Here is a 27,580-nt window from a genome sequence, read left to right on the forward strand (position 1 = left end):
AAGCAATCGCTTCATATTCGCCTTCTTCTCCTTTAGTTTCTCCTAAAAATCAATTAAAGAGTTAGAAATGAAATATATAATAAAAAAATGCAACATAACTTAACATTTTTAAAACTACTAATGATGAATTAAATTAAACAATTATAATTAAAGATTATAAATATTTAGAATAAATCAAATATTATTAAGTGAATATACCATAATTTCTCCAACTTGGATGTCATAGGAGATCCATCTTTCTTCCTATCGTAATCTCAAAAAGTCAAGGCATCCAACTTTTGTCCGGATTTGACTTCCTACAATATAGTAGTAAGAATATTATTTAATAATAGAAAGTTATTAATATTTGAAAGAATTAATAAATTCATAATACCTCGGCCTCATTCTGAAGCAAAACTTCTCGACCTCTTGCGTAATGCGTGAATTTTTGTTTTTTCCTCTTGCTTGTTCCAACTCGCTCACGGTCCTACATAATAAAATTATTATTACGTATATAATAAACACTATATATAAGAGTTTGGAAATACGCAATACCTCTCTTTTCTTTGAATTCCAAAATCTAACCGCATTTTCCCATTGATACCTCAAAGATTCTGGCGGAACATTTCTCGATTTTCCTCGAGGCTTATGTCTTTCTTAAAATATTGTTTCTTTAAAGTGCTTTTATTGTCTCTCCATCTTTTACCTAATGCCTTCTTGATATAATCATCGGAGACTTCTAAAGCAAATCTCTCCTAAAAAACATAAGTTTAGAATGTAAATATAAATGAAACTTAAACCAAAGTATTATAAATTGCATTCACATTTTGTTACCTTAATATTAGCGAGAGCCTGGTTTTGTTGCTATCGGGCATGTGATGCCATGATTCGTAGTTGATGGGCAACATATTTGCATTTCGTGCTAAAATGCCCAAATAGCCTGCTAAAAGTCGAGCTTCAGATCCAACAGTGACCATGAGTATTTCTACTTACTTTAACACGCCGACAGGATCTAAGTCGATAAATCTCTAAGTAGCGTCGTCCTCGAACTCTGCGCGTCCCACCACTTTCAAATTGAAATATGATATACTACTATTATAGTAAAATTGACAAATAATTCAATAATAAAAGTCAACACATGTAAAATGAACATAATATTATTTTGAAATTCTTCAGCTCATCAAGTGTCTCCGCACATTCAAGATCCAACAACTGTCTCATTGTTCACTATTTCTTTCTTCCGAATTTGGAGTATTCGGACAATACTTAAATCTCGTACTCTTCTTCTACGCATTTTTCCTGCAATACACATAAAATAATTAAAGTTTTAGTAACAAATTACAACAATAGTAGTACATATAAAATATTTAAATTATATAACATGACAAAGATTAAAATTATAATATTACATATAATTAAAAATTGTAAAATCTTAATACATCATTATTCAGAATATCTTCATCCACATCATGTCGAACCCATTGATGTTGTGTATTAGTACTAGGATATTTTCATCTAAGTTTTGTTCGGAAAAGGTAATGTTTCGATCTTTCGACGATGTCATCTCTACTTCCATTACCCATGTCAAACAAGTCTCTAGGGTGTTCCGAGTACAACATACCAACCTCATCAGTTGGATCTTTCGAATAAAAACTTGTTTCACTTGAGAGGAAAATACATATGGCTCGTCCATCAATTGTTGTCCAGTGTGAATCAAGTGAGAGAAATTCACCGTTGTAAAACCAAATTGATCTTTTTTAATTCCTCGACCAGTATTAACATCTGCCCAATCACACCGAAATAAGATAACTTTCCATCTGCCATAGTAATCCAACTCAATAATGTCGGTAAGAAGTCCGTAATACTCCACATTACCCTCAACCGGATTACTATCCCTAGCACTAGCATAACTTGTAATTGAAGAATTAATAACAACTCCACAATTTTGAGTTCTCCTCATTCTCTCGCGATACTTTGTATGAAATCTGTATCCATTGATGAGGAAGGCACTATATCTTTTTATTACTCTGTTCGGACCTTGGGAAAGCCATTTAACTTCGTCATTGACGTCCTTCCCACTCCAAACCTATTGAATCGAAAGTAAATTAAATAATTAAAAATGTATTATGTAAAAACATTCTTATTTGATTAACTAAATTTCGCGATTATATGTAACTTATTAACTTTAGTTGCATACCGTTTGACTTAACCATTCATGAAAAGATTCTGTGAATAACTTATTAATCTCTCAATGTTGTAATCTTGAGGCGTGCACGAGATCTCAAAATTTGTTTGTACTCACTATATTAAAAACAAGTTTGTTTAATTGGTTAGAAGATAAACAAATCAAAGCAGCGAATATGTAAGACAATTTTATAACTTACTTGCATAGCGGTTCAATTGAATCGTGGTTAAAAAGTACATATCGATGTGCTGTATCCACGATATATCATCTAATTCTACAATTTCAACTTTGCCGATTGGTTCTCCATAACTTTGAAATAAATAAGTTTCGCCAAGTCATTATCATTGAGCCCAACATTTTTACTTGGTCTATTCAATCGTGTTTCAAAGATCTTCTAAATATCTAGAACGAAAGGTCATGCACTCTTCGCCAAGTAGCCTTCAAAGAATTGATCCTTCGGATAACGCTTATTGCGACAATATGACTTCAATTTGCTTAGGAACCTAAACACGATATACAATATTTATCAAAAGTCAGAACTAAATGTATAGAGGTTTAGGGTTGAATACTTGAGAAATAAATTAGCACCTTTCTATAGGATACATCCATCGATAAAAAACCGGTCCACCAAGGATTGCTTCGTGAGGGAGATGGATTACCAAGTGCACCATAATAGTGAAGAAGGAAGGTGGAAAGATCTTCTCTAAATTGCATAAAGTCAAAGCCGCTCGATCCTGTACTTTCTCAAGTTCTTCGACATTCAAAACTTTGCCACAGATAGCTTTCATTATATTGGATAGTTCAATTATACAGGACGTTACATTTTTTGACATACAGCACCGTAAAGCAATTGGGAGTAAATCTTGCATCAAGATGTGGTAATCATGTGATTTTAATGAATATAATCTTCTATCTTTGAAACTCACACATCGAGATATATTTGACGATACGCATCCGGGACCTTTATATCCTTCAACACCATGCGAAAACCGCTTTCTTTCTTTGACATTGAAAAAATAGAAGGCGGCAACCGATATTTCCCATTCTAAGTACTTGAGGATGAAGATCACGCCGGATTCTCATTTCAACTAAATCAAGTCGGCTCAAGATTGTCTTTTGATTTTCATCGACATTTAAAATTGTCCCAATTATGTTCTCGCAGACATTCTTCTCAATATGCATGACATCAAGATTGTGGCGTAAAATGTTGTGCTCCCAATAAGGCAACTAAAAAAATACTCCTTTTCTTCCACAACTCCGCCTCATTAGGATCATCCTCTTCGTTAGATTCATCATCAGATTCATCCCTCGATCTTCTCCTTGTTTGCGTGATAGGTGGTTGATTCATCTTCCCGTAACTAAAGTTGATATCTTTTAACATAAACAAGATTTCAGATCCAACGGTCCTCAGAGCTCCTCTGCTCTTGATCAAGATCAAATAGAGTCCTCTCAAATCTAAATTTATGATTTTCATCTAACCACCGACGATGGCCCATGTAAGAGAACTTCTTCCCATTATACAACCACTTGAACAAGTTTATGCGCAGACAACAAGGACAGCATAACGTCCTTTAGTACTCCAACCCGATAAATTAGCATAAGCGGAAATCATTAATTGTCCACAATAAAGTCGCACGTAAATTAAAGTTCTCCTTTCTCAATACATCATATGTCTCAACACCCGACCATAATTGTTTTAACTCTTCAATAAGTGGCTGCAAATAGATGTCAATATCATTTCCGGAACCTTTGTCTCTAGGGATAATCATTGATAAAATAAATGAAGATTGCTTCATGCAAATCCATGGAGGCAAATTGTAAGGAACAAGTACTACAAAGCCAAGTCTTGTCTTTAAGTACTCATGATTTTAAATGGATTAAAGCCATCAGCTGCTAGCCCAAGCCTCACATTCCGAGGATCGCTTGCAAAGCTTGAAAATTTATTGTCAAATGATTTCCAAGCTAAAGAATCCGCAGGATGTCTTAATAATCCATCATCGGTCCGTTGATCATTATGCCACGTCATAGATTCAAATTGTCTTTGAGGACATGAAAAGCCTTTGAAGTCTTGGTATCGGGGAAAATATCGCAAGGCCTTGATCGGCTTCTTTCTTAATCGTGCCCCACCTTCATCCGTATTTACATCTTCTCAGACACTATTCATCCAACGAGACTTACCGCAAACATGACAAGATTGTTGGTTTTTTGATCACCCCAAGACAACATGCGTCATTTGGGCAACTATGAATTTTATCGTACCCAAGGCCCAAATCTTTTATTAGTCTCTTCATGTCTTGACAAGACTGGGGAATTTTTGCAAACGGAAACATCTCTCTTAGAAACTCTAGCAGCATTGTAAAAGAGTTTCCGGTCCATCCACCCAAACATTTTAAATGAAATAGACGAATGCAGAAGGACAATTTCAAATATTTTGATCCCTCGTAAAGTTCTTCATTCATTTCATTAAGTAAATTGTAGAACTTAGCCGCTTCTTCATTTGGCTCCTCATTAGGTGCACTTGTTCCCGTTTCGCAAAAAACATTTCCACCAATATTACAATCCTCAGATATAATAAAGTCAGGTAGAAACGATTGCTCACCATGACTACGCATATTAAATGCATCCCGCAACATATCTTCCATGTCATCTTGTCTAACATATCGATGGTAATCGATGTCGTGATAAGTCGGATTAATCGTTGAAGAAGTTCCACTAGATGTACACTCTCCATGGAAAATCCATTTTTATACCCCGAATAAAGCCATCAACAATTAGATGTTCAGAGACAACTTCACGAAAATGCCAGTAGATGTTGCCACACTTCTTACACGGGCAAAGAATCATATTCTCTTGGCTTGCATTTTGAAATGCAAAATTTAGAAAAGTTTGTACTCCATTTTGATAGGCATTGCTTACCCTTGACAATTTCATCCAACTCCTATCCATTTTGTAGTTCTTAAAATCTAAAGTTGACAACATATTACAGTTACTTAAATGTTCTCAATTGATTTAAATCATATCATTATACTAAATATCAAGTCTCTAATGGGTATAAACTAATTTAGGCAAGTTACGTGATTTTCGACTATAGATTTATGTATTATGTAAGTTAAGTAGATTTCATAAACTAGTTATGTATGATATGATATATATATAAGTATTATGTAAGTTATGTAATTTATGATATGATATATATTTATGTAAATTATATATTTATCTAAGTTATATAAGTTATGTAAGTTATGTAAATTATGATATAAAATATATTTAAGTATTATGTAAGTTATGTAAGTTATATATTTATCTAAGTTATATAAGTTATATAAGTTATGTATGTTATATAAGTTATGTAAGTTATATATGTTATATAAGTTATGTAAATTATGATATCAAATATATTTATGTATTATGTAAGTTTTTATTTCACGATGTGGAAAATCACATGGATAATACATATCAAATATCAAGTATCTACATGTAAGTAGCGGATTAAATAATATTTATAAAAATTATTTTAATTAAATAATATACATGTCATTCGCTTTTATTTGACAAATCACATGTGCAGCTAAAATAGTCCACACTTAATTTAATTTTTGTTTTACAAGTCATCTTTTCTTAAGTACATATTAAAGCAATCGTGTGGACATCCGTATTTAGCTTAAAAGCTATGATTTAGTTTGAATAAAAGTTTACCTTAAACGGTAAAATGACGATAATAATTGTGATAAAACGGAGAATAATATTTGTGATAAAACGGACGAGAATATTTCAATAATAATTTAAATTTAAGTTAAAACTATATAAAATATTTTATTAAATATTTGTATATTAGATGGGACATATTAAATTGAAACATACAAATTTTTAAGATTCATCATACGTGGCATTGTTACACCTAGGAGGATCCATTATATCTTGCACTCGATATAAGGCAACCCGTCAAGTTTCAAATTATATACTTTGAATCTTTAAAATATTTAAATATTAAAATCAAACATTATTAATATAAAAAATAGTAATTTAAATATAATAATATAAAAAAGAATCGTAGTTTAATTTTTATAAGTAAATTGGAAATACATTAAGAATAGTAAATGAGCTCGATAGAACTTTTTTCAAGTCTTTTTGAATTTTTTAAGATTCATCATACGTGGCGTTGTTACACCTAGGGAGGATCCATTATATCTTGCAGCTCGATATAAGGCAACCCGTCAGGTTTCCAGCCTATATACTTTGAATCTTTAAAATATTTAAATATTAAAATCAAACATTATTAATATAAAAAATAGTAATTTAAATATAATAATATAAAAAGAATCGTAGGTTAATTTTTATAAGTAAATTGGAAATACATTAAGAATAGTAAATGAGCTCGATAGAACTTTTTCAAGTCTTTTGAATTTTTAAGATTCATCATACGTGGCGTTGTTACACCTAGGAGGATCCATTATATCTTGCACTCGATATAAGGCAACCCGTCAGGTTTCAGCCTATATACTTTGAATCTTAATTTATTTCCAATTTGGTTGGAGAGAAGGTCAGCCATTGTTGTAATTTTAATGGACAAGCAAGCTACACGGTAATAAAATTAATTCATACTTATTCATACTTAAGCTGAATCAAATAATAATTAAGTTGAACCAAATATTTAAAATTAATTTGGTAACAAAATAGTTCTGCTCCAAACAGAACCAGCAATTAAATCTTTACAAAATCGCAACCCCAAAATATTAATTTTTCCAAAATCATCATGATAAAACTATTATTGATTAGAATTTTGAAATAAAACGTACCTTAATAAAACGTACCTGGTCTACTCCACTCTCACCAAAGAAACAGAGGTGAGTCAAAAAGTAATATTTGTTAAGTAATTTAAAGTGAAAATGCATAGAAATAAGGAAAAAAATTTAGCAACGAAACCTATACGTACCTAGAACAAATGTCAATGGCTGTGGTGTATGTAGTTGCACCAAATATTAATTCAGGTGCTCGATAGTACCTAGAACAGATGTAAGATTATAAGAGTAGCACCAAATATATTTCATTTTAAGCAAATATAAAAACCTTATCTATATCAGTACCAAATATTAATTCGAAGATTAAATGGCAGCTTCAGTTGAACCAATAGTTGCAGGAGGAGCAGGAAGCAGTAACTGAAACATATACAACATTCATTCACTAATATAGACACATGGAACTATATCCTAAAAGTCAAAACACAAGGAATTAAAGTATATGTACCATATTTAGTATACAATATAATTTTACTTCATATATATTACTTCATATAATTATTATAGTAATAATTAAATTTATTAACAATCGTCATTGTACAAAAATAGGGAAGAAAAATTAGGTGTTGGTTAAAAGCAAAAAAAATATTTTTGTACAAAATTAATTCAAATACTAAGTAAATCTTGACAGAATAACCCAAACAAGAAGGAATTATATAACCAACTGCGATTGTACAAGAAGTAACAGATAGGCATTTGATACTTGATAAGGATGCTAACAAACCGATACAAAATTATCAATCTGAATGGTGATCATTTTTCATTTGCTCCTGAATGCATTGATTTATCAAATTAGATTCAATACACGAACATAAATGTAAAATTAATTAATAATAAAACTTACTTGCGTCTCGTAAATGAATACGTAAGAATGACCTCGAAAAAGTTTAAAATTAAATGTCCAGAACGCCTAATTTTGGAATCCTATGAATGTTGGCATAGGTTTAATTATGTTAGTGGGCCTCTAGAAGGCCCAAGCTTAAGATAGAACCCGTAATTTTAGTTAATTTTTGTTCCATAAGAAAAGGGAGTGAAATTATGAAATAGGACTTATGTGAAAATGTTTGAAAATACTATAGGCTAAATTGAAGTGGCCAAATAAATAGGAGTGCAAAATAGGAGGATTTGCATGACAAACCTCCCATTTTACATGAAGTGGCCAGCCATCATGTTGTTGTAGACAAAATGTACACTTGATATCCATAATTTATGGTACAAATTGATACAAATTGATAATAGGTTAGGTAAATGTTCCATGATAATGGATTAGGTAAATGTTTCATGATAATGGGTTAGGTAAATGTTTCATGATAAGAATATCATGTCTTTTGTATTAAAGAATTAAATGGATGAAATATGAAGTTTTATTAAAAGAAAAAGGGGTGAAAAGAACAAATTTTTGTCCATCTTTGTTCATCATAGCTGAAAGTTAGAGAAGAGAAAGGAGAGGAGAAAGCTCTTGAGTATTCGGTCATTAGGAGGAGGAAAATTGAAGGTAAGTTCTTGGTACCTTGCTTCTATTTTGAGGTTCATGAGTTCTTCTTGATTCTACCTTAACTCTTGAAGTATATTTTGATTTTTAGTTGTGTTGTGAGCATTTGGTCATGAATTAAAATGAAGGAAATGGTTGTTGTTTCATGTTCTTTTGATGAAAATGGAAGATATGTGAAGTTGAGCCAAACAAATGAGCATGCATGTGCCTTAGATGCTAAAGGAAAAATCGGCTAACATGTTGTGCTTTGAAATGATGAAATGGAGATTATGCTTAAGTAAAAATCATAGATATGTGATGATTGATTGGTGATATACATGTTTAAATAACATGCATGCAAGTTAGGTGTGAAAGAGTGATTTGGTAATAAATCTGCTTGGGACAGCAGCAGTAACGTGACTTTGGAAAATCACCATAAATTGTGGGAGATGAATTAGAAGCTGAATAAATTATGTAATTAAAGCTTATTAAGTCTAGTTTCTAATGAAATAAACAAGAACATATTTTGAATTCTGTACAATGAGAAATTTGATTCGTAATGAAGGGTGGTCAGATTAGTCAAACAGTGAAACATGGGAAACTTTGAGAAAATTCTGGTATTGAATGGCTAAACAAAAAATTCTGAAAATTTTATGGATAGAAGATACATGAGTCTATTTTCAGGGAAAATTAATGGCACTTGATTTGGAGTTTCGTAGCTCTAGTTATAAATAATTTAGTGACTGTTGCTCAGGAAGACAGCTTGCAGTGAAATTATGATTATGTGGTAAACATTGACAAAAATTTGTTAATGAGTTGCTTATTGATTTCTTATAAGCTTACTATGATCTGTAGGTGTGGTTGGCCGAATATGGTATGAGGTTAATATGTAGTTCGTGTTTGAATAGTTAGATTAACGTGTTAGTAATCCAATTGTAGGCAGGTCGTGTGTGTGGATCTCGTCAGCATATCGTCGCAAACAGGTGTGTAACTAACACCCTCTTTCTTAGTCTGGATCGGCAAAAGTCGAAAAGCCGAAATGCCAAAAACCGATATTTTGTAGATTTGCGAGTGTGCGAATGCTCGTGAGGTAAATCGATTAATGTTTTTGGTAAACTGCAAAATTTGGATTGCAAAGTGCATGATTTATGTGCCCTCGATATTTTTGGGCTTAATGGGCCAAAATTGGAATGATGGGCCAACGGACCCAATTCGGTAAGAACCCTCGGTAGTGATTCTATTAGTACGTGAAAGGTAGGAATATACATGAAAAACCCTAAAATAGATAAATTACTGAAATACCTTTAAAAGTGGAAAATTTACGCTTTACCCCTAGTAGATAAATTACCAAATACCCTAGGGTTAAATTTACCTAAATGCATGTTTGACTGTTGTTATTTACTGCATGCCATGTTGTTATTATCTGATGCATGGGACTGGGATATTGACGGAGGAAGTACTGAAAGTGGCTTGTCCACGTACTGGAGGCTTTGCCTCAATTTATCGATAATCGAGCAGACAAGGCCAGAATGTGGAGTGTTAATGGGTGGGTTGAGCTATTCCCCACATGGAGTGTATGGCTGGTAGGGTGGAGTGTAGTGGTTGGTGGGTTGAGTAGTCTCCCCAAATGGGCTTGCATATGTTATTGATGTTGCATGTATTTTGAAATGGGCCTATGGGCCATACTGTTATCTGAATAAGGGGCTAAGGCCCAGTTTATTGTAATCTGAAAAGGGCTCTAGCCCAGTACCACTGTTACCCAAATGGGCTTGCATATGTTATTGATGTTGCGTGTATTTTGAAATGGGCCTATGGGCCATACTGTTATCTGAATAAGGGGCTAAGGCCCAGTTTATTGTAATTTGAAAAGGGCTCGCCCAAGACCACTGTTACTGAATGGGCTTAGGCCCAATAGGCTTGAGTGACTTGGGCTTTGAAGGGTTTTCCTTACACACCGAGTTTCCCAAACTCACCCTTTTATTTTCATCCACGCAGAAATCCCCAACCATAGTGGGCTTGGAGTTGTGAGGGAATTGGAGTGGCCACCCGCTCAAAGTTTGATTTTCTTCCGTGAACTGGACATCCTTTTATTTATATTTGAAGTTTTGGGCTTTTAAATGTAATAAGGCCGCTTAATTAGTTTTGATGGTTTTAATATGTATTACTAAGATAGGTAATACTTATATTTAACTGTTGAAACTGGATAGCTTTAGTAGCGTTTTCAAAAACAACAGTTGATTTCAAAATAACACGACAACAAGCAAAGCTTCCATAATGAAAGTATTTTTCCAAAATTAATCACTTTTCCTAAAATGACTTAATCAAATCGGTTTTCCTAGAAATATCCATGACATTAAGGTGTGGCAATGGCGGTATGCATGTCTAGGATTGGATCCGAAGGGAGCTTGGTACTTAGCAATCCGATGGACTCACCACCTCTTTTCTCGGTTTCCTACCGGTGCATAGCTTCCATTCACTTTAACCCTTAATGAATTAATCTTTGAATATCAAGTACGATTTTCTGGACTTAGAAAGGAAATTTTTTTTTTACGTTTTTGATGTGGCATGCCGGATCCGGCCATAACTTCTGGGCCGGGTTTGGGGTGCTACATTTAGTGGTATCAGAGCCTAGTTATAACAACTCGGCTGTGGAATGGGTTTACAAAATTTAGATCTTCGAAAAAAAAAATTTATAAAGATTGTGAAAAATGCGATTTTCAAAATTTAGATCTTTAGAAGGTGGCATTCCGAATCTCCGACTCAAGCCTGTAAGTATTACTCTGAACTCTTCTGAATATTTTTCTAAATTATCTGTTCAGCATCAAACCCTACTAGGACACTCTAGATAGGATGATATGAAACCATAGGAAAATCGATAAGAGATTGAAATCGTAGCTAGACTTCGATTCTGCGAAAACAAAGTCTCAACTCTCGTCGATTCATGAAACATCTGTAGTAAACATTGGAATATTAATTGATGCATAAAAATTCGTAATCAAGATAATACGATATGAGTACAAGAGGCCGTGGACGTGGCCGAGTAAGTGCTCGAGCGAGATCTTCGTCTTGAGACATATGCTGCGGTGGATGCACCGTACTACCGATAATAGAGGTAGAGTCTCATGATCGCGGTACCGGGGATGATGCTCTATCGCAGGCAATGCTTCGTGTTCTGGAAAGGGTTACCGGGACAAGTTCGAGCAACGAAATTCGAGGATCGATTTCTGAATGACTCCGGGCTAACGGAGCGGAGATCGTTAGGGGCGTGTCTGGTATAGCCCCGAATGTGGCGGAATATTGGTTGGAGGCCACAGAACAGATTATGGACAACTTGGACTGCTCTGAGGAGATTGTGAGTGGGGTATCTGTACTAAGTCCTTTAGGTCACTCGGTTAGGGTAGACAAACTGTATAGGGATGTACCCTTAGAAACTCAAGGTAAGATTTTCCCTGGAGATCTGATGGAGTTACCGTTCGGAGAGTTTGATCTCATTTTGGGAATGGACTGGCTTGTTAAGCATAAAGCGACTCTGGATTGTACTGCTAAACGAATGGTGTTAAGGACCACAAAGGATGAGGAGGTTATGGTGATAGGTGAGCGAAGGGATTATTTGTCCAATGTGGTGTCAGCATTAAGAGCCGAAAAGTGGATTCGGAAAGGTTGTGAGGTCTATTTGGCATTTGTAAGTCAGTTAGAAGAGGAGGGGCTGACAGTGGATAAGGTTAGGACCGTAAAGGAGTTCCAAGATGTTTTTCCGGAGGAGCTTCCAGGATTGCCTCCGAACCGAGAAGTTGAGTTTAGAATAGATTTGTTGCCTGGAACGGCGCCCATGTCCATCGCACCGTATAGGATGGCATCGAAGGAGTTAGTGGAGTTAAAGGCTCAAATTCAAGAGTTGTTGGATAGGGACTTTATTAGGCCAAGCGTGTCTCCATGGGGAGCACCGGTGCTATTCGTGAAAAAGAAGGATGGTACGATGCGGATGTGCATTGATTATCTCTAGTTGAACAAACTGACGATTAAGAATAAGTATCCACTGCCATGGATTGGCGATCTATTCGACCAGCTTAGATGAGCTTCTATATTTTCCAAGATCGACCTTCGATCTGGATATCATCAGTTAAGGGCCAAGGAGGCAGATATCCAAAAGATGACATTCAGGACTCGATATGGTCATTACGAGTTTCTGGTTATGCCATTTGGACTAATGAACGCTCCTGCAGCGTTTATGGATCTGATGAATCGTGTGTTCTAACCATTTTTAGATCAGTTCGTAGTCGCCTTTATTGACGATATCCTGGTATATTCTAAAACTGAAACGAAACATGATGAGCATCTCCGTATAGTGCTATAAGTATTAAGGGAGAAGGAACTCTTTGCGAAGTTCAGCAAGTGTGAATTTTGGTTGAGGGAGGTAACCTTCTTAGGACATGTGGTCTCTGCTGAGGGGATTAAGGTGGACCCTTGAAAAATTGAAGCGATTTTGGAGTGGAAGCCGCCTCGGTCAGTGTCAGAAATATGGAGTTTTCTAGGACTGGCAGGATATTACGTAAGGTTTGTGGAAGGTTTTTCGTGATGACAAGACTTTGACAAAACTCATAAGGAAATGAGTACCGTTTGTATGGACTAAGAAGTAGCAGGAAGCTTTTGAGAAGTTGAAGAAAGTTCATTCAAGCACCGAGTTGATTCAAGCAGAGTCCGGGAAGGATTTTAGTGTGTGCAGGACGCATCACACGTGGGTTTGGGCTGCGTGTTAATGCAAGAGGGTAAGGTGGTTGCATATGCATCACGATAGCTTAAACCTCATGAGGGAAACTATTTGACTCATGATTTAGAGTTGGCAGCAGTGATATTTGCACTTAAGATTTGGAGACATTACTTGTACGGAGAAAGGTGTATTATATACACCCACCATAAGAGTCTTAAGTATTTGATGACTCGTAAGGAGCTGAACCTTAGGCAAAGGAGATGGATTGAGTTGCTTAAGGATTATGACTGTTCGATCGAGTATCACCTGTGCAAGGCTAATGTGGTTGCCGATGCTCTAAGTCGTAGAGCTATATCGATCCGAGAGCAATGTTTGCTCGTCTGAGTCTCAGATGATGATGGAAGTCTGCTGGTGAGTTACAAGTGAGGCCAACCTGGTGGATCGATTAAGGAAAAGCAGTTGGAATATGAGTCTTTGGTCGCTCGTTTTCAACAAGTTAAGGAAGGAAACTTCGAGTTTGGGAGCCGAAGAGACGATGCAACAAACAATACCCTCATCTGTTTGGATTAGGTAAATTTCGAGGACGAAATTTCTTTAAGGAGGGTAGAGTTGTAACGCCTAATTTTCGGGAATCCTATGAATGTTGGCATAGGTTTAATTATGTTAGTGGGCCTCTAGAAGGCCCAAGCTTAAGATAGAACCCGTAATTTTAGTTAATTTTTGTTCCATAAGAAAAGGGAGTGAAATTATGAAATAGGACTTATGTGAAAATGTTTGAAAATACTATAGGCTAAATTGAAGTGGCCAAATAAATAGGAGTGCAAAATAGGAGGATTTGCATGACAAACCTCCCATTTTACATGAAGTGGCCAGCCATCATGTTGTTGTAGACAAAATGTACACTTGATATCCATAATTTATGGTACAAATTGATACAAATTGATAATAGGTTAGGTAAATGTTCCATGATAATGGGTTAGGTAAATGTTTCATGATAATGGGTTAGGTAAATGTTTCATGATAAGAATATCATGTCTTTTGTATTAAAGAATTAAATGGATGAAATATGAAGTTTTATTAAAAGAAAAGGGTGAAAAGAACAAATTTTGTCCATCTTTGTTCATCATAGCTGAAAGTTAGAGAAGAGAAAGGAGAGGAGAAAGCTCTTGAGTATTCGGTCATTAGGAGGAGGAAAATTGAAGGTAAGTTCTTGGTACCTTGCTTCTATTTTGAGGTTCATGAGTTCTTCTTGATTCTACCTTAACTCTTGAAGTATATTTTGATTTTTAGTTGTGTTGTAAGCATTTGGTCATGAATTAAAATGAAGGAAATGGTTGTTGTTTCATGTTCTTTTGATGAAAAATGGAAGATATGTGAAGTTGAGCCAAACAAATGAGCATGCATGTGCCTTAGATGCTAAAGGGAAAAATCGGCTAACATGTTGTGCTTTGAAATGATGAAATGGAGATTATGCTTAAGTAAAAATCATAGATATGTGATGATTGATTGGTGATATACATGTTTAAATAACATGCATGCAAGTTAGGTGTGAAAGAGTGATTTGGTAATAAATCTGCTTGGGACAGCAGCAGTAACGTGACTTTGGAAAATCACCATAAATTGTGGGAGATGAATTAGAAGCTGAATAAATTATGTAATTAAAGCTTATTAAGTCTAGTTTCTAATGAAATAAACAAGAACATATTTTGAATTCTGTACAATGAGAAATTTGATTCGTAATGAAGGGTGGTCAGATTAGTCAAACAGTGAAACATGGGAAACTTTGAGAAAATTCTGGTATTGATTGGCTAAACAAAAAATTCTGAAAATTTTATGGATAGAAGATACATGAGTCTATTTTCAGGAAAATTAACGGCACTTGATTTGGAGTTTCGTAGCTCTAGTTATAAATAATTTAGTGACTGTTGCTCAGGAAGACAGCTTGCAGTGAAATTATGATTATGTGGTAAACATTGACAAAATTTGTTAATGAGTTGCTTATTGATTTCTTATAAGCTTACTATGATCTGTAGGTGTGGTTGGCGAATATGGTATGAGGTTAATATGTAGTTCGTGTTTGAATAGTTAGATTAACGTGTTAGTAATCCAATTGTAGGCAGGTCGTGTGTGTGGATCTCAAATCAAGATATCGTCGCAAAGCAATGTGTGTAACTAACACCCTCTTTCTTAGTCCGGATCGGCAAAAGTCGAAAAGCCGAAATGCCGAAAACCGGTATTTTGTAGATTTGCAAGTGTGCGAATGCTCGTGAGGTAAATCGATTAATGTTTTTGGTAAACTGCAAAATTTGAATTGCAAAGTGCATGATTTATGTGCCCTCGATATTTTTGGGCTTAATGGGCCAAAATTGGAATGATGGGCCAACGGACCCAATTCGGTAAGAACCCTCGGTAGTGATTCTATTAGTACGTGAAAGGTAGGAATATACATGAAAAACCCTAAAATAGATAAATTACTGAAATACCTTTAAAAGTGGAAAATTTACAGTTTTACCCCTAGTAGATAAATTACCAAATACCCCTAGGTTAAATTTACCTAAATGCATGTTTGATCGTTGTTATTTATGCATGCCATGTTGTTATTATCTGATGCATGGGACTGGGATATTGACGAGGAAGTACGAAAGTGGCTTGTCCACGTCTTGGAGGCTTTGCCTCAATTCTATCGATAATCGAGCAGCAGCAAGGTCAAGCAATGTGGAGTGTTAAATTTGGGTGGGTTGAGCTATTCCCCACATGGAGTGTATGGCTGGTAGGGTGGAGTGTAGTGGTTGGTGGGTTGAGTAGTCTCCCCAAATGGGCTTGCATATGTTATTGATGTTGCATGTATTTTGAAATGGGCCTATGGGCCATACTGTTATCTGAATAAGGGGCTAAGGCCCAGTTTATTGTAATCTGAAAAGGGCTCTGGCCCAGTACCACTGTTACCCAAATGGGCTTGCATATGTTATTGATGTTGCGTGTATTTTGAAATGGGCCTATGGGCCATCTCATTATCTGAATAAGGGCTAAGGCCCGCTTTATTGTAATTTGAAAGGGCTCGCCCGAGCACCACTGTTACCTGAATGGGCTTAGGCCCAATAGGCTTGAGCTGACTTGGGCTTTGAAGGGGTTTTCCTTACACACTGAGTTTCCCCAAACTCACCCTTTTATTTTCATCCACGCAGGAAATCCCCAACCATAGTGGGCTTGGAGTTGTGAGGGAATTCGGAGTGGCCACCCGTTCTGAAAGTTTGATTTTCTTCTGGTGAACTGGACATCCTTTTATTTATATTTGAAGTTTTTGGGCTTTTAAATGTAATAAGGCCGCTTAATTAGTTTTGATGGTTTTAATATGTATTACTAAGATAGGTAATACTTATATTTAACTGTTGAAACTGGATAGCTTTAGTAGCGTTTTCAAAAACAACAGTTGATTTCAAAATAACACGACAACAAGCAAAGCTTCCGAATGAAAGTATTTTTCCAAAATTAATCACTTTTCCTAAAATGACTTAATCAAATCGGTTTTCCTAGAAATATCCATGACATTAAGGTGTGGCAATGGCGGTATGCATGTCTAGGATTGGATCCGAAGGAGCTTGGTATTAGCGATCCGATGGACTCACCACCTCTTTTCGGTTTCCTACCGGTGCATAGCTTCCATTCACTTTAACCCTTAATGAATTAATCTTTGAACATCAAGTACGATTTTCGGACTCGAAAGGAAATTTTTTTTTTACGTTTTTGATGTGGCATGCCGGATCCGGCCATAACTTCTGGGCCGGGTTTGGGGTGCTACAATGTCAACAAAATCCAACTGATTTGTACCAAAATAGATCATCTTCAAACTACAACCATCTAAATTGAAAATTGATATAAGGCATAATGTGAGTAATCGTTAGTAAAACTTCATGTCAGTTTGTAATGGAACTTCTCTTAACAATTTGTAATGGAACTTCTCTCAAGAAGGTGCAAAGTGACTAAAGATACTAGCAACATATGTTCTCTATAGATATGGTAAGATTTTTCTAAGTTTTTTTCAAGTATTTTGAATGATCCTTGAAAGTCATAACTTCTTGCTTATGAATCCAAAATGAGTGTCAGACACAAATACTATAAGAAAAATAAAGAGTTGAAGCAATAGGCAACCCTAATTATAGTAATACGGGTCTAAACCCTTCTTCCAACTAAGAGAATTCTATGCATCTATACAACAAAGAAGTATTTTTAAAGGTGAAAGCATTCTCAGAAAAGATCTCCTCTTATATTCAAGTAGTAAATTAAATAACGTCCCAAATGAAATGTTTTAAGTCTCTAACATTTATTCCGATTATAACACGTGATTCAACCCATAAATATACTTGCAGACATCTGTTTCATACATATGAGATTCCACTCGCAATTATAATCATAGCAATGAAAAAAAATATCATTTCAATACATGAATCTGGAAAAAGGGATCACATTTTCAAGATGTGAACTCTGAACCTAAATCAGAGAGGCACAAGGATAAAGTATATTTACCTGTAATATTGTGACCTGCGCGGAGAGATTGGTAGCTTCAGATATAATAGAGTCTGAACTTTCCTCTCCAGCTCACTGGTGTATCGAATCTTCCTCTCCTTCGAACGCGCCGCGGATTGCCTGTTAGCCAGAATCCTAAATAACACAAACAAACTTCATTTGCTATGAAAATTAATTCCACCAACTTACATTCATAAGACAACGTCTATGCTGCTCCAATTCTGACTATTGTCCCAAACATATCGGTATTACACACTCCATCAGATCAAAGATATTTTTTCAAGTCGAATTTGCGAATCGATGGAAGATCAAATCAAAACTAAAGAAAAACAAAATTTGTCTCTTAGGAAATATAATTAATTAAAAATAAGTTGTAAAAAAAATTTCCATTAATTTGATTTCAAAATAAAAAGGATAAAAAAAAACCAGTAGCAAAAAGGATCAACTATCAGGAAAAAAAACCATACCTTTTAGCTCTCTTAACAATTAGCAAGAAGTAAAACTTCATGTCAGTTTGTTAAGAGAAGTTCCATTAGCAAGAAGTAAACTTTGGCCTCTAGCCTTAACTAACATTTGAAGGGGACTCAAAAACTAACCTTTTCAAACCCACGAAGCATATCACCGTCGACGAGAGGAAAGGGAAAATCGGTAGGGATTTCGGGGATGGGGGAACAGATTAAGGGAAAAAAGGGGACTTGGGGAAATTGTTAGGGATTTCGGGTTTGGGGATTTAGGGGATGATTTAGGGGAAAAGAAATAGGTATTTTCTATTCTAGGGATTTAGGGAATCAAAAAGAGGACGAATTGGGGGAAAATGACTTAGCAAAAAATGAAAATGATTTCGGGTAAAGGGCATAAACCTGAGGAGAGAAAAAACGACGCCGTTTCAAATAAGGAAAATTTGTGGCGTTTTCAAAGAAAGCGCCGTAATGAAACCTTTTATGTTTTTTAAAGCGCCACTAACGCCTCTTTTATCTACACTATAAAACGACGCCGTTCTAATACGAGTTATGGCGTTTATTATAGAAACGCCGCTAAAGCAACTACTATTCAGAGCGCATTTACGCTTTTACTCGAATAATGATATTTTATGGCGTTTTTGGAAAAAACGCCGCTATTTCTATATTTGCGGCGTTTTATGTATAAAAGCCGCTAATACCTAAATATTTTATAAAATTGATCAAAATTTAAAACTATATATTTAGAATTTCTTTTAAATTATATCTAAAACTTTATCTTTCATTTAATACACATTTTAAAATACATATTATGTATGCATATAAATTAATTAAATAAAAACATGATGCTATTTATATCAATATAATGTGTAAATATTTTACAAGATCTTGATCAAATTACAGTTCATGTACACAATTGCACACTAAACCACTTTTCATCTTAGCTATTTGGGATTTAGCATTTATCTTCTAAATTAAAATCCAAAATTATACTCTAAATTTGAAACCCTAAACCTGAGACTCTAAACCCTAAACTTACTTAGACCACAAACACAAAATCCCTAACCCTAAACTTTAAACCCCAAAACCATTAACCCCTAAACCAACCATAAGTACTTCTCCTCGATCATAAAGCCCAAACTATAAACTCTAAAAATTGTTAACCCTAAACCATAATCGTAGACATATTTTTGGGAATTCGTGTGGCCAATGTTAGTGTAGTACAAATTAAAACACATATATGTTTATATTATTATATTAAATAATATGAGTATGTACAAAATAGCACGAATCTTAGTAAAATCCAAATGTTATTCAGTTAATTTCTAGCTAATAGTATCATTTCCTTAAACCCTTAACCTAAACTAATTACACCCTAAAAATATAGAATCTTAATATATATTACAAGTTTTAATATATATATATATATATATAACAAGGGACAAAAGTAATTAAAATAGAATCTTAATGCTTACCAAAACCCTAAAGTAAATTAATTTTTTATCATTAAGTATCATAACCTAATAGCATAACCCCTAAAACCATGAATATTAATATTAATTCGACCTTAAACCCTAAAACACAGTAAACCCCAAACTCAAAGTACTCTAATGAAAACATAAATACATAACCCAAAATAATAAACATTATATCATAAACCCTAAAACTCTAAATTAACCTTACAATTCATAACCTTAATTCACATTTTGCGGCGTTTTAAAAACAAACGCCGCTAATTCCCCAATAGCTAACTAATGGACGGCGCCGTATTGCTCAACACTTCTGCGGCGTTTTTATCAAAACGCCGCTAATACTTCACCCATTGCGGCGCTTTTACAAAAACGCCGCTAATGCTTTAACTTTTTGCGGCGTTTTACGAGAAACGCCGCTAATGCCTCAATAGCTCACCTACACACGGCGCCGTTTTGCTCAATACTTTTGCGACGTTTGTAGAAACCGCGCTAATGCGTCACCTATTGCGGCGTTTTTGCAAAAACGCCGCTAATGCTTGAAGTTATAGCGGCGTTTTACCAAAAACGCCGCTAATGCCTCAAAAGAGCTCACAAACATACGGCACCGGTAAAACGCCGCTAATGCCTCAAAAGAGCTCACAAACATACGGCACCGTTTTGCTCAACACTTTTGCGGCGTTTTTTGACAACCGCCGCTAATGTGTCAGCCATTGCGGCGTTCTTTTATAAACGCCGCTAATGCTTTATTTTTTGCGGCGTTTTCTACATAAGCGCCACTAATAGTGATCTTTTGTGGCGTTTTTTTGACAAACGCCACTATAGCTCCGATCTATAGCGGCGTTTTTATTAAAACGCCACTGATGTACATATTTTGCGGCATTTTTTGTCCAAACGCCGTTAAAATCGCCGCTAAAAGCCTATTTTGCTGTAGTGATTCTTTAACACACATGGATTCTGTAAAAAAATATCAAAATGTAATTATTTATATTATCTTTTATTTTGTCATTTTAAAAATGAAATGAAATATTTGAAAGAGCTTAAATTATGGAATTTGTTGCTTCATAATTTAGAGGATAAAGATTAGTTTATAATAAGGAGAGATTGTGGTGATGAAAGAGACATCATCGCTTTTGACAACTCAGTCCTTAATTTCAGGAGCATTATCGTCTGGAAGATTAACCATTCCCTTTTCTTTTTCCTTCAATTTCAAACCAATTTTGAGCAGCCATGAATGCCAGAACAAATCAATCACATATTTTGATAGTAAGCTTATTATTATTATTATCTAATATTATCTAATTTTGGAATATTTGAATTTGTATTGTGCCAATCTCTCTTAATCTATCACTCAAGTTCAATTTATTTTGGATTCAAATTATTTTATGTTTTAAGTCAATTTGAGTTCAGGTTATCTATTTTTATGATTAAATTGAATTGAATTACGTTCAAATTCAAGTTGACGGGAAAATTTTCTGGGTTTAAGTTGGCATTGACATATCTAAAAAGGGTTTTACACTATAGTATTAATATAGTATTTCACATATATAACTACATGATACAATAAAAATAACTAAGGTTTCGTTTGTTTTATTGAAAAACAACTTTCAAAAAATGGATTGATTTTCTGAAAAAACTTATATTTTCTAGTGTTTGGATAATTTTGCATAAAATATTTTTCGTTGTTTGGCAAATTATCCTGAAACCATTTTTAAAAGTTGTTCTTAGTAAAATAAACACAACATAAATATATTTATTACAAAATATTATAGTAGCATTTTTTGACAATAAAACTTATTTTATAATAAAATAATAATTAATATAATATATAAACTTAATAATAAAAATCTCTAATTAAAACTTAATTTAAATAACATGTATTACATATACGAGAGTTGATAAGGACACATAAGAGTTGGAAGGGATGAATGAAGTTGAGCATAATTTAAATAAATACTCATATTTATATAATTAAAATATCCATATTTTATTTATACAATAAAACATTTATTATTAAATATGATATATATATTATTAAAATTAATATAAAATTTCCAATAATATATTAAGAATATTATTTTAAAATTTAAATTATTATTGTTAAAATTTATTATTAAAATAAAATTGTACTATTAAATAATTAACTAAAAACAATTAATTATATTATTAAATATGTATTTTAATAGTATTGGATATTATAATATTCGATGTTAACATTTTAATATTTTTAAAATTTAAATTTAAAATTTTATTATTAATATAATAATATTAGGCTTGATTGAATTTAATTTTTATATAAAATATAACATTATTTATAATAAAAATTCTTTTTTGAAATATGAGTTACGCTTTCAAAAGAGATAAGTGATTTACAATATAACACGAAAAAATATCTATCTACACCAAAAATATATAAAAGAAATTTACTAAATAACACACATTATTCAGAAACCACTATATATAAGACTTTCAATTGGAGTTATCTAAGATGAAGTCTCGTATACGTTGTATTACTTTCTCAGCCACATCGGAGAAAGGATGATCAGTGAAAAAGCCATGCTGTTGGCCTTCAACCTCCACAAATTCAACCTTCTTCCCCAATTGTTTCAACCTTGTAGCATAATCTTCAAGCCTATCTCTCAATATTTCACCCCCACCCACTACCACCAAAATGGGATCCAACGGCACCTCCGCAAGGTTTTGGCTACAAGGCCCGAAAGGGTTCACCAATGGATCATCCAAAGTACTTCCAACAGGTATCGATAGCCTCCAAAACCTATGAAAAAGAAAACATCAAGATAAAAGTTCTCCATATGCTGACTACTGTGTAAGCATGGTGAGGGGGAAATATATACATACACATGGAAATTAAAGAGCCAATCATTTATTTTAGGGGACCTTCATTGAGTGTGACTTTTCAATTTAGTTGGCCTATCCTCACAATTGATTCATTAGTTTCAGTCTGCAAAATCGAAAATACTAGACCATTCATCGATCGTTTTCAATTTTTTTTGGTTGCTCTATTCAAAAGATTCTCATAAAATCATAATTGTTTCCACCATTGAATAGATTTTTGATTTATATTAGTTGCCCATATTGCTTGTTCTTTCTGCATAGATAAGGGTTAAACCATATTTATATTGATCAAAGCTTATTGCCTTCTCTTTCTGATATAATGAAAGGTCACTTCATTAGACATGTATAAAATGGTTATATAACATATCTTGGTCCTCTTAAATATTAGCAATTCAATTTAATCCTTTTAGTCCTCCTTGAAAATTTATATTTTTATTTCAACCCCACCAAAATTTTAATCCTATAATGGAGGGAACTGCCTCTAGATGCTTTCATCGTTAATTTGAAGGATGTTCTTGACATTACGCATTCATTCCTTTTTGAAAAAGAATTTTCAATTGTTCATGTGTTAATTGGACAGTTCAAAAATCATGGAACACCGAAAGATTCTAAGGTTTTATACTTAAACTTTTGTGAAAGAAAGGGATAGGTCCTCCATATTCCATTCAAATTATGAATTAGTTTTATGTTAAGTGAACAGTGAAGATGAAAGAAGTGTGAGAAAGTAGGCTAAAATGCTTTTATCTAAAGTGGAAAATTAAGAGGAATTTATCCTTGCAATTAGTGGAACAACCATGACTTAATTAATAATAATAAATATGATAAAAGCAGTGAATATATACAATTGTTTACCTTAACTTCAATTTTACCTTTCTATAGAATATCGAATAAACCGACCATGAAAATTTTTGGAATTTTTTCAATGAAATTTGTATTCCAATCCCATTAATTATTAAGGATTAATTTTCCTCTCTTTACTCAAAAATTGATAAATTAATCCCTCTAGGTTAAATCAAAAAGTAAAGTAATCCTTTTTGTTAAACATTTTATCCATTTCTACTGTTAAAAGTTGACGCCGTTAATGGAATAACCAGACAGTTTCACGTGACATGCTACGTATAACTCATGTTGATGTACATAGCCTAGTTTTTAAGAGTAGAAATTGATGACATTTTTAATAGATGGACCCATTTGCTTTTTGATTTTACGTATAGTGATTAATTTGCCTATTTTTTGAGTAGAAGAGGTAAAATGTAATCTAACTCTTAATATAAGGTCTCTTTGGTACTTTTACCGGATTAATTGCATTAGACATTAGTAAACTACTGTTTAGAGTCTAAATTAGTTTTCAAACCTTAAAATACTCTATTCGAGTTTGTTAAAATATCAATATTATATCAATCAAATCATTTTGTCAGTTGATCTATTAATTTATACATCAAATGTCAACTTAAATATTATGTAGATCATATTACGTGTATTAACGACATTATCTGCTTTTTTTTAACATATCATATTAAAACATTGTAGGATATGACATGTTTCAAATATTATCTATGTCAGTTGGGAATTGATATTTAATGTTCAAGTCATTAGAAGGTTCTGAAGTTTGAAGATTAATTTAGATTTAAACAATTGTTTGACGATGGTGAAATTAACCCAATTGTTAATTAACTAAGGTTGGATTGTAATATTTGTTAATTAAAAAGAAAAAAGAAAAAAAAAAAAAAAGAGAGTGAAATTACTATGATCCTAACCTGTCATACATCTCCAAGTTCCAAAATGCTTCACATGGCTGCTCTAGCTCGCTCTTTGTTCTCACACTCCCACCAAAAAATGGAGCCACCAGCACGTACCCTCGAACCCTAACCGTTGCCAACTCCATTGAACCAGCCTTCAGCTTGACAGCCAAATGGTGAGCCAAGTTGCCCCCAGACGAGTCTCCCAAAACAAACACCCGGTCAAAGTCAACCCCAGTCAACCACGTATCCACGTCTTCAACATTCTTCCCATGCATGGCTGCTTGTCCCTGCAGCCACTTTAGAGCTAAACACGCATCGTCAGAGGCCGCGGGTAGCCGGTGCTCGGGTGCTAGCCGATGATCTGGCGCGACAACGAGCATGTTAAACGCCTTCGTTAGGCGAACACAAAGGTTATGAAAATGCGGGAACGTACGGGAACCGAAACAGAAGCCTCCGCCATGGAAATAGAATAGGATCGGAAGCTTTTCAAGAGAAGTGGAAGAGGAGGGTTTATATAGACGAAGATGGAGGTTCCAATTGGCGTCGAAAAGGAGGTCTTTGTAAAGGACGGAGTCGTCGTCGAGGAGAGGAGTGGGGCATGGGACTTCAGGGTTTCGAGAAATGGAACCATCGCTGTAGAGCTTGAGGAGACCAAAGCAATCTTCAACGACATGAGGAAGAGAACCCATTTTTTTCTGACACTTTCCCGGGAAAGTTTGTTGTTGTTTGGTAGAGAGGAAAAATGTCATGAACACACTATATATAGAAAGGTGAAAGGACTAAAACAAGGATTATGCATGTAAGTAAACAGTCTAAATTGGATTTATTAGGTTTTTAAATGTTAAACATGATCCGTGTGGGCTGGCTCTAAAGATTCATCCACTGTTTCTGACAAGGGGTTTATATTTATTTATATTTCTAGTTTCTATACTAGCAGTCCGTCAATTAATCCTCACACATTTTTAATTAAATAAAAAAATTTTCCCCTTCTCCCTCCTATCCCACTTTTCATGTCTTCTTTCCCCCTGTCTCTCGTGACTGTCCACCCTCGCAACGACTGTTATGACAATGTTTAATAATGTTCGAAAGATCATCCAAACAACCATGAACCGAGATGCTTCTTAAATTCGGGGAATCCGATGGTTACAAAGCATATGCATCGTTGAAGACTGTGGCCGTTGAAATGGACGGTTAGAAAGACATTTTTATTAACCAGTTTCACAGCTTCCATATTCCTTGGTTCCCTGTAATTTCTAAGCTTCTTTTTGTTTCGTTCTTCACTGCCAGTGTCATATAAGCAAGTTTTTCTATATAGTGTCATAACAGTGGCCAGGAGCAGCTCTGAGGGTGGGCAGTTATGAGAGACAAGGCAAAAGAGACGATGAAATGTGGGATAAGAGAGAAGGGAAAATATTATTTAATTAAAAATTTCACGTATCGCACTTTAATTACTCATGAGTTTTTCTTTTTCTTTTTTTTTTCTTTTTTTTTTTTTACTGAACCAACGATTTGGACCAAAATCAGTAATGAAATTCAAAAATAATTTAAGTATAGTTTAAGGGCTAATTTTTTATTTAAGCCTTTTTAAAATACCACATAATCCAATTTAATGAAATTCCTATGATGTTGTTTTCAGTTGTACTTATCGCGTTTAATTATGGATGTATATTCGGATGTTTGATGTATATCCATCCCTGTCTCTCTCCATTTTAATTCAATTTTTAGTACTTATCTTTAATATTTTTAATTTTTAAAGATAAATAAATATTTAAAGAGAATTATTTAAACATAAAATATATGGATTTTTTCTATAACACATTATTACATTTTACCTTTTAATAATTATATATATAATGATAAAATAATAATCTCATATAGTGAAGCGAGACAAGATAGAGCAAACAATTGCCATAATCGTTCCATATTAATTATCCAAAAAAATTCACCCCATCCCACATGCACTTTCCAAAAGAAAATGTCCACTCCATTTGGAGTGAATAGGTTCGAATTTTGTCATCCCTAATTAAAATATTATAAAAACACTAAATTTTAACTGCTCGATGAGTACAGGGACTGAAAGCTAAATTAGACCATTCTTGTTTAATAGTTTAATTCGTGGCTGTCGCTGTTAAAAATCTGTTAAAGCATAATAAGCAAATAAATCCATCTGTCAATTATATTCATATTTAATAATTTAAAACAAAAATTCGTTCTTACTTTCAAATTGAATGTTTTACTTTTTCAAATCATAAAAAAAGATAAAAATTCTAGAAAGCGAGAGGATCGATCCCACGTGATATTAATATTTTAATTACAATGCAAACTTACTTTATTTATTTATTTTCTTTTTAAGTGTAACACGATTCGTTATTTTTATTTTTGATATAATGGTTAGAATTATTTATAATTCCTCTTTAACCTTTAAATATGAGTATAATACTCTTAAACATACTCGAATCTACATATTTTTACATTAATAATAATATTAATTTCAACTGAATTATCACTTGATGAATAACAAGGCTACAGTGGATGATATTGTAAACATGTAGAAATAGTAAAATAGACATTAAAATGGAAAACTTAATATGACACGGATTTTAAGGTTTCCTAAGTATTATAAGTTATTGTAATAAGATTTAAGAGATGTCAGGAATTGTTACGTATGAATGAGATTAATTAAATGATATAAGAGGCGGCTAGCTAGTAATTTTAGGGTGACAAATTAACTTATTATTTTGGTTTGGAAGAAGAATTCATACTAAGTTTTAAGTTTAAGTCTTTTAAATTTAAGAATTGTGAATTTTTTAATATTTTTTGAATTTTAATAGTTTTGAATTTGAATTGAACTACTTTATGTGATTACTTTTTTATTATCGAATGCAACATAGATTCTAATTAGTTTATTGGGATTTGCTTGAATTATGCAACAAACACATATGAAAATCGAGAAAATTGGACACAAACATTTATATGAAAAAATCTTTTTCAAAGAGGATAAAAATTCTGGGTAAAATAAAAAATTCACTAAAAATAGCAAAAATTGAAAGGGTATGTACAAGACGGAGAAACAAACAAACCTCGAATTTGAAATACAAAATTTTCTCGAAATTCTCGCAAACTCTCTCTTAATTTTGTTGTTTTTATTCCAAACTATCTAGGGTTGCTAAATGGCCTATTTATAGGCTGAAATTCGTGTGAAAAATATGACTAAAACACCCTTAGAGTAATCAAAGTTAGACTGGAAAAATATAACACAGTTTAACTAAAAGAAGAAAAACTTGGTTGAGTAGGGAACATATTGCCATATCGTGTCGTTGGGACGACGGGTTCTTCTCTTCAGAACATTGTGTGTTGCATCGTCAGGACGTCGGCTCTTCCTTAATTATCAC

The 27,580-nt window shown here is 33.7% G+C and overlaps 1 protein-coding gene and 1 long non-coding RNA gene across 2 annotated transcripts; one reads left to right on the forward strand and one right to left on the reverse strand.

Moving 5' to 3' along the window:
- The first annotated feature begins 15,320 nt into the window (after nt 1-15,320).
- LOC128284268 (uncharacterized) lies at nt 15,321-16,490 on the forward strand. Its single transcript, XR_008274657.1, has 2 exons — nt 15,321-15,410; nt 16,325-16,490. It is a non-coding gene; the product is annotated as an uncharacterized LOC128284268 (long non-coding RNA).
- A 5,424-nt stretch (nt 16,491-21,914) lies between these two features.
- Nucleotides 21,915-24,941, reverse strand: LOC108473233 (probable carboxylesterase 15). The gene is made up of 2 exons (XM_017774757.2): nt 24,204-24,941; nt 21,915-22,366 (listed from the first exon to the last, which is right to left on the reverse strand). The coding sequence occupies exons 1-2, from the start codon at nt 24,935-24,937 to the stop codon at nt 22,060-22,062; spliced, it is 1,041 nt and encodes a 346-aa protein (XP_017630246.2). The 5' UTR covers nt 24,938-24,941; the 3' UTR covers nt 21,915-22,059.
- Nucleotides 24,942-27,580: the final 2,639 nt, after the last annotated feature.

Source organism: Gossypium arboreum, chromosome 11, assembly GCF_025698485.1.
Source record: "Gossypium arboreum isolate Shixiya-1 chromosome 11, ASM2569848v2, whole genome shotgun sequence".
Lineage (NCBI taxonomy): Eukaryota > Viridiplantae > Streptophyta > Magnoliopsida > Malvales > Malvaceae > Gossypium > Gossypium arboreum.